This window comes from Callithrix jacchus, chromosome 5 (genome assembly GCF_049354715.1).
Source record: "Callithrix jacchus isolate 240 chromosome 5, calJac240_pri, whole genome shotgun sequence".
In the NCBI taxonomy this organism is placed as follows: Eukaryota; Metazoa; Chordata; class Mammalia; order Primates; family Cebidae; genus Callithrix; species Callithrix jacchus.
Window position 1 is genome coordinate 91834434 of NC_133506.1, and position 8551 is coordinate 91842984.

Genomic DNA, 8551 nt, shown 5'->3' on the forward strand with positions numbered 1-8551 from the left:
GATTGCCCCAGTAAAGAACGAGTCACGGCTGATCTCAGGGCCGCTGGAGCCACAGCTGACCCAGAGTGTGTCTTCCTCTTGGGAAGAATTCCAGACCCCTTATTTCTTCTTGAGAGAATCCCAAGAGCCCAGGATTCATCTACACTCACATCCCCCTGACTCCCATTTGGTTTTCATGGGGCTGCTTGTTCAACCTTTTCTCAGAGCAAAGATGTATTTATACTCTTCAAAAAAACGTATGCATACAGTTTTATATATAATTCGGCATCACACCTAGTAGGGCATTCACTCTTATTTTATGCATTCAGATATGGTTGTTTTTTTTTGAAACACAAGTCTACACAACAGAACACAGGAAAATAAACAGGAATGTATTCAACAGTTACAAAATGTGATATGATAAAGAATATGAAGTACTAGTTTCCTTTCAGTACTTCAAAAGTTATGTATATAAACTTTCTAAAAAAAGCCCAACATCATTAACGACCAGGGAAATGCAAATCAAAATCACAATGCGATACCACCTCGCTCCTGCAAGAATGGCCATAATAAAAAATAAAAACCAGCAGATGTTGGTGGAGATGTGGTGATCAGGGAACACTTCTATGCTGCTGGTGGGAATGTAACCTAGTCCACCTGCTATGGAAAACAGTGTGGAGATCCCTTAAAGAACTAAAAGTAGAATTACCATTTGATCCAGCAATTCCACTACTGGGTATCTACCCAGGAGAAAATAAGTCATTATACGAAAAAGATGCTTACACACACGTTTATAGAAGCACAATTCACAATTGCAAAATCGTGGAGCCAACCCCAACAATCATCAATCAATGAGTGGATAAAGAAACTGTGGGCCAGGCATGGTGGCTCATGCCTGTAATCCCAGCACTTTGGGAGGCTGAGGTGAATGGATTACCTGAGGTCAGGAGTTCGAGACCAGCCTGGCCAACATGGGGAAACCTAATCTCTACTAAAAATACAAAAATTAGCTAGGCATGGTGGCGGCACCTGCAATCTCTGCTACTCAGGAGACTGAGGCAGGAGAATCACTTGAACCCAGGAGGTGGAGGTTGCAGTAAGCTGAGATGGCACCACTGCACCTGGGCTACAAGAGTGAAACTGTCTCAAAAAAAGAAAAAAAAAAGAAACTGTGGTACATGTATACAATGAAATACTACTCAGCCATAAAAAGGACGAATTAATGGGATTTGCAGCGACTTGGATGAGACTGGAGACTGTTATTCTAAATGAAGTAACTCAGGAATGGAAAACCAACCAAAGAACATATGTTCTTACCGATATATGGGAGCTAAGCTATGAGGGTGCAAAGGCATAAGAATAACACAATGGACTTTGGGGACTTGCGGGGAAGGGAGGGGAGCGAGGGATAAAAGGCTACAAATAGTGTAATGTATACTGCTTGGGTGCTGGGTGCACCAAAATCTCACAAATCACCACAAAAGAACTTACTCAGGTACTCGGATACCACCTGCACCTCAATAACTTATGGAAAAAACCTAAACTTTTTTTACAAGTAACATCACAAATGCTCACATCTTCACATGCTTTTAAGTATTATTTGTACTCAGTGTAAGACTATTATCATTTTTCATAAATAAAATTTTTTTAGCTGTGTAACAATGCAATTTACAATCCATTCAAGCAAATTAAAGCCCAAAGTTGCTGCTTCCCAGCATTAAGACATATACCCACCCTTCTTCTAAGACTTTCTAAAACTTGTATTTCAGGGGAAAAAAATGTGTAGCTGAAGGGAGTGCATATTCCATGCCTATTTGGCCACACTATTTCTGTTGCATTTTGCTTCCTATTGTATGTCTAAATCCTATTATTTTTGTTTAAAATCTTAATAATGGCTCATTTTCAGTATGTCAATCTCAAAGACTTAAGGTTTTGCTGCTAGTACTAGCCATTTACTTTCTCACTAATCAGGATTTTTTTTTAAAAGACGTTATTTATACTGTTTTAGAGCTTGTCCCATGTCCTTCAGGTTTCCCTCTACCACATGGAAGGGATGACTCCTGGGCACACAGCCACTGGTTGACTTGTTCTCCAGCTCTACTGGAAATCTCTGGGATTTGGGACATATAGTCACAATATTCTGGTCAACAACAGACCACATATGGGGTGGCGGTCCCTTGAGATTATAATGGAGCTGGAAATTCCTATGGCCTCGTGATGTTGAAGCGGTTACAACATTGTAGTACAATGCATTATCTTTTCCATGTTTAGATACACAGATATTTACTATTGTGTTACTGTTGCCTCTGATACTCAGTACAGCAACGTGCTGTACCGGTTTGTAGCCAGGAGCAATAGGCTGTACCATACAGCCTAGGTGTGTAGCAGACTCTACCATCTAGGTTTGTGTGAGTTCATTCTACAATGTTTCCACAGTGAAGAACTCTCCTAATGATGCATTTGTCATAACGCACTCGTCTTACATGATGCATGTGTTTCAAACTAGTGTAAGTTTTGGATGTGCATTTTCTTGTCCTCACTGCCATAGCATTTAAATCTTTTCCTTTGCTGGAACACAAAGACCTTCAGTAATTTTCTTTTCACCTCAATTTCTTGTCCAATAACTAAGTCTCTTCTTGCCCTCCCCTTCTGCCCAGCAGGGACAGGGTGATAACTCAGTTGTTCTCACTGTGGGTCATGGTGAAGTGAAGAGAGAATGGGCCCAGCAGACGTGGGGCTGAATCGAGCCTTTGCCAGTTCACTAACTCTGTCAACCAGAAAATGTACTTCACTCTAGTTTTCTCATCTGTACATTGAGGCAATGAGTAACCACCTCAGGGGTGGTAAGGGTTAGATAGGAACGAACACTGTAGAGTGCCCAGCACACCTACGTACTCAATCAATGTTAGTTCTGGATACTTCACTCTAGTTTTCTCATCTGTACATTGAGGCAATGAGTAACCACCTCAGGGGTGGTAAGGGTTAGATAGGAACGAACACTGTAGAGTGCCCAGCACACCTACGTACTCAATCAATGTTAGCTCTGGACCTTTTGTTTGAATCCTGCTTGAGCTCTGCGCCCCATCTCCCTTTCTTGGATCAAATAAGGTTTTTCTTTGTTACTAGTTTCTAGATATTCCCTTGGCCAGTACTATAGACACCCTGTCTTTCACAAACTCTCAGTGACCCATGGTTCTCATTCAAGTTTGTGTAGAACACCCAGAGATTTCAGTGGCATTGTTTTCTCCTGAAGAACAGGGAGCACTGTGTGTCCAGGAACCAGTACCCGGCCTGCGTTATGGGGATATTCAGGAAATATGCTGAACCAATGAATGAATGAATGAATAGTTGATTCTGACTAGTCAACCAAGACTTAATTAGCACCAATGCTTCTGAATGCTTTACTGCTTCTCAGGTGAGTATACAATGTGAAAGAAGAAAGAAAAAAAGGCACCTCTCAATCATCAGTTACCAGTAGATCCATTGGTTTTATAAACTGATATTTTCTCTTCAAAGGAAAGACTGGTTGAGTCTTGCACAGGTGAAAGAGCCACTGGGTCCCATTGGTTCTGTCTCTCCTGCTACACACATCACTAACTGAAAGATTTGAGCCTTCATCATGGCCACCTCCACAGAGACCATAGTCCGGAAAGGGCATTTGGGGCCTGAATCAACTGTTAGTGTTTGCTGAGCAGAAATGATGAATCTCTGACCTCCAACCAACAGCCAACCTGATATCAAAGAGCCAAGAGGCATCTCAGATTCGTCAACATTCCTTTAATGAGCTGAGAAACTTTTCATTGTAAACTCAGCAGCTGAGTAACAGGATGATGGCACCACAACAGATAATCAAGGCAGGAGGTCAAAGCATTGGAGCCAACACCCACCCGGGATGGGGTATAAAAGGGCCAGGAGGAGAAGAGGCTTCAGACTTAGTGACTTGGCCTTTCCAGCTGATCTGAAGCTCCTGTGCAACCTCAGCCCAACACCATGACCTCCTCCTACAGCAGCTCCTCCTGCCTTCTGGGCTGCACCATGGCTCCTGGAGCAAGAAATGCCTCCGTCTCTCCCATTGACATTGGGTGCCAGCCCGGGGCAGAGGCCAAGGCTGCCTCCATGTGCCTCTTGGCCAATGTGGCACATGCCAATCGAGTCCGTGTGGGGTCGACTCCCCTGGGCCGCCCCAGTCTCTGTCTGCCCCCCACTTGCCACACTGCTTGTCCCTTGCCAGGGACCTGCCACATTCCTGGCAACATCGGAATCTGTGGGGCCTATGGCGAAAACACCCTGAATGGCCATGAGAAGGAGACCATGCAGTTCCTGAATGACCGCCTGGCCAACTACCTGGAGAAGGTGCGACAGCTGGAGCGGGACAATGCAGAGCTGGAGAGCCAACTCCGTGAGAGGAGCAAGTGCCACGAGTCCACCGTGTGCCCCGACTACCAGTCCTACTTCCGCACCATCGAGGAGCTCCAGCAGAAGGTGAGGTGTGGGAACGCCTGGGCGTGCTGGGTCTGAGAAGCCAGACGGCTTCTCATGGCAGGAGGAATCCATGTCAGGCTCAGGGAGCTTTGGGTTCTTGGCTTCTCTTGGACATGAGCATAGACACCACACGTGGAGTGGGAGCCTAAGGTACGATGCTTTGTGTGTGAGCCATCTTCCTGTTTTCCTCAGATCCTGTGCAGCAAGGCTGAGAACACCAGGCTGATTGTACAAATCGACAATGCCAAGCTGGCTGCCGATGACTTTAGGATCAAGTAAGTCCGGCGGAGGAGACCAGAGTGACCTCTCTTCTGCTGTATTTCCAAGGGCCTGTCCCGACACCCAGCGTATATTGTAGGTGTTCAAAAACAGTTTTTGACTAGATGAACAAAGGAATGAATAAATGTCCACTTCCTTTCTCTCCAAACCTTAAATTAGCCTATTGCTAGAAATGGTCATTATGTAGGAGGAAAGAGAATCAAGCATTAAAAGGAAAAGACGGGCATAGTCTAGATTGGTTAGAACCTATGTCATTTCCCCCCGTATCTAGAAGATAAGAGGATTTGGCTTTTCAACCAGAAGTCAAATGGAGTCATCATCAAAATAAACTGTCAAATCATAGGTTGTTGCTAGTCTCACTGACTCTTGGCCAAATCCATTAGTTGGAAGAATTGTCATTGATGCTCCCTGGTAGCAAGAGTTGTGCTTGAATAAATGCAAAGGGCAGGAAAACAATGGGAAATAATGAACTCAAGAGGTAAAGCAGTAAACTGAAGGTCAAGAGGCTTATTTTTTGGTCATTCTTTTTTCTGGCCAAGTGACTCCTTTCATGGCCGAATAAATGCTGCATCTGAAGTCAGAACACTTAGGATGAGTCAATGCATTTAGTATTAACTGGGCGTAGAATTCTGAACAACCCACAAATTGTTCTGAGCCTCAGTCTTCCATCTGGTCAATGCGCATAATGTCCTGACTGCAAACTCTGTAGCTACAGGGTTGAGCATAGTATATGTTGCCCACATGAACAAATGAGGATCCAAGGTTGTGTGGGAGGTGGGAACCCAGGGCAGCTGAGAGGGGCTCTTGGGGGAATTCTTGTTGACCCTGCACCTCCTGTGATGGAAGGCTGGAGAGTGAGCGCTCCCTGCGTCAGCTGGTGGAGGCGGACATGTGTGGAATGCAGAAGCTCCTGGATGATGCGACCCTGGCCAAGGCCGACCTGGAGGCCCAGCAGGAGTCCCTGAAGGAGGAGCAGCTCTCTCTCAAGAGCAACCATGAGCAGGTACAGCCCTGGCCGCGCAGATACCCGGGGAGGGCGCTGAGCAGATAGGGGAGCTCCCTGGCCCTGGGGCTCTCAGAGCAGAGCCTGGGCTCAGCTGGCATCGGCATGCAGGGCTGAGGTGGGTCTGAGGGTTCAGAGGGCCTCTGTGGAAGGTGCAGACTTGCCTTGGGCACAAGGAAGGCGTCCAGGTGGGCTCTCCCGACTGCACTCTGGGCAAGACTTTCCCATTTGCTTGTGTATGAGGCTCCCCTCCTACTGCTTGCCAGGGGTGGGGTCCTGGTGCTGTCTGCTTCATCAAAGGCCCTCTCCTCACACAAACTGTCTGTGCCTTCCTCCTTTCTGCAGGAAGTAAAGACTCTGAGGAGTCAGCTAGGGGACAAGATCCGGATCGAGCTGGACATTGAGCCCACCATTGACCTGAGCAGGGTGCTGGGGGAGATGCGGGCTCAGTACGAGGCCATGGTGGAGACCAACCGCCAGGATGCGGAGCAGTGGTTCCAAGCCCAGGTGAGCAGGTGGTACAGAGCCGGGGGACATCTGGCCTCCATCTGGGCAGGGAGGTGACTGTGCCTCTCTGTGCTCCAGTCTGAAGGCATCAGCCTGCAGGCCATGTCCTGCTCCGAGGAAATTCAGTGCTGCCAGTCGGAGATCCTGGAGCTGAGATGCACGGTGAACGCTCTGGAGGTGGAGCGCCAAGCCCAGCACACCTTGGTACGTGTCCTTCACCCTCACTGCACTGCAAACGCCACATGTCCTGGTAGTAGCATCTCTTAAAGTCTCACAAATCAGTTCCTTCAATGTTAAGTCGAGATCTGGGTTCCTTTATACCCGATGGAGACATCTTTCTGTCAAGTTCAGAGTGATCCAGGGAAATGGTTTTTTCAAAAAGTCAAGTCCACCTGCTTGACAACACAGTGCAGAAGTTCAGGCACTCATGTCACAAGATTTCACTAGGTGGCCGCTTTTTGTCAAGCACTGGGGATACAGGGATGAACATGACAGTTCCTAAAGTTAGATTTTCGTGTGTGTGTGTGTGTGTGTGTGTGTGTGTGTGTGTGTGTGAAGTCATGGTCCAATCGACAGTGACCTCTCCAGAGCTCTGAGAATGTCCTGTGACATACTGGAATTTGCCCCATGTCTGGTGAGTTTGGATATACTTTTCACTGCTGAGTTTTGGGGTACCAGGATCTCTTACCTCACAATTTCCCACTACAGAAGGACTGTCTGCAGAACTCCCTGTGTGAAGCCGAGGACCGCTACGGCACGGAGCTGGCCCAGATGCAGAGCCTCATCAGCAACGTGGAGGAGCAGCTGTCTGAAATCCGGGCTGACCTGGAGCGGCAGAACCAGGAGTATCAGGTGCTGCTGGACGTGAAGGCCCGGCTGGAGAACGAGATTGCCACGTACCGGAACCTTCTAGAAAGCGAGGACTGCAAGTATGTGTGATCTGGGCAATTCCTAAGCCTGACGGTCAGGTGATTCCTTAGAAACAATGGAAGTGCTTGCAGAAGATATGATCTTAACACACAAGCCTTCCTGTGCTTTCTTGCTCGGTGACTCATTAACCTCTCCTGGTCTGTACAGGCTGAATTATTGAGAAAATGTTTCCTAAAGAATAGCCAGGTCCCTAAGCCAAGCCTTCCCCCAGGTCTCCTGGATGTGGAAAGACAGATGAGAGAACTGTTGGTATAAATTCTCTGGTCTGTGTGCCTTGTTGGTGGCAGGCCCGGCCTTCACCCTGGTCTTACCCCTGTCTGTCAATCACTGAGGTGTCTTTTTCACGTGACTCTTCTTCTCTCTCTCCCTGCAGATTACCCTGCAATCCCTGCTCCACGCCTGCCTCCTGTACTTCTTGTCCAAGCTGTGGCCCCATCACCTGTGTACCTCCCTCTGGCCATGGAGCCAGCACAGGGAGATGTCTCTGAAGGCCCGAGTTCCTGTGCAGGTTGAGGCTGGTTGCACTGGGGTCAGGAGTGCCTTCACCTTGCTCAGTCTTCCTTCCAGAAAGACTGGACTCACTGAGGCATTTTGCCTACACCAATGGGTAGCAGTCACTTCCAAGCAGTGGCTCCCTGTCTATGCCTCTAAGCTGTATTTCTTGTTGTTGCTGAAATGTCGTAATTACCTGCCATGAAGGCGATTATTTTTCCCATTGTCTCTTCGGTTGGCTCTGTACCAGTGTTTCAGAATCTCCTAAAATGTAACCGGGCTCCCTGCATTAAATGGTCAATAAACCTCCTTCCTGTATCAAGTGCTATCCCCCCGGTGTTGGCTGTTGTGAGGTGTCAGAGAGTCCTGGTCGTCTGGTCCCGTGTCCTCACTGGTCCTGACGTCTTGCCTCCAGGAGCTCCCTGGGGTGTTCTGGGGCCTCTGGATAAAGGCCCTTTCCTGACATTGCATGTGTACTCACCTTGCCCAGGGATCCCTGTAGACTAGTCCAAGGAAGTGATGCCAGTTGCCAAGTTTGCATTCTTTCACAGCTCAGTGCTAACATGCCCCTACCATGCTTTTGGCATCTTCAGCCTCTTGGTATTTTGTCCAAGAGCAAAATCACATCACTTAGCATTCTAATCTCATCGAAGGGAGGTCATGTTGAGAATTGCCTGGGCCAAGTTGCCAAATTTTTCCTCTCACTCAAGTTGGCTCCTTTCACAGAGGCATGGAATTCCCACCCACTCTCCCAAATGTAGAGGCCCAGATTTGGCACTGGAGACCAGGGGTCTTCGTCCTGGTTCACTTCCAGGCTGTAGTTTTCTCTAGAGAGATGCTGCCACTGATGTGTCTGCTGTCTACTCTGTGGCTTCCTCA

The 8551-nt window shown here is 47.6% G+C and overlaps 1 protein-coding gene across 1 annotated transcript; it reads left to right on the forward strand.

Annotated features, from left to right (window-relative positions):
* The first annotated feature begins 3907 nt into the window (after positions 1 to 3907).
* LOC100395574 (keratin, type I cuticular Ha7) lies at positions 3908 to 7994 on the forward strand. The gene is made up of 7 exons (XM_008997579.4): positions 3908 to 4461; positions 4654 to 4736; positions 5587 to 5743; positions 6089 to 6250; positions 6329 to 6454; positions 6959 to 7179; positions 7554 to 7994. The coding sequence occupies exons 1-7, from the start codon at positions 3970 to 3972 to the stop codon at positions 7666 to 7668; spliced, it is 1356 nt and encodes a 451-aa protein (XP_008995827.3). The 5' UTR covers positions 3908 to 3969; the 3' UTR covers positions 7669 to 7994.
* The last annotated feature ends 557 nt before the right edge of the window (positions 7995 to 8551 follow it).

Coding starts and splice junctions, on each gene's coding strand:
- LOC100395574 (XM_008997579.4), top strand. CDS start 3,970: ATGACCTCCTCCTACAGCAGCTCCTCCTGCCTTCTGGGCTGCACCATG. Junction 4,737..5,586: donor GCCGATGACTTTAGGATCAA/GTAAGTCCGGCG, acceptor CTGTGATGGAAG/GCTGGAGAGTGAGCGCTCCC. Junction 7,180..7,553: donor CTAGAAAGCGAGGACTGCAA/GTATGTGTGATC, acceptor CTCTCCCTGCAG/ATTACCCTGCAATCCCTGCT.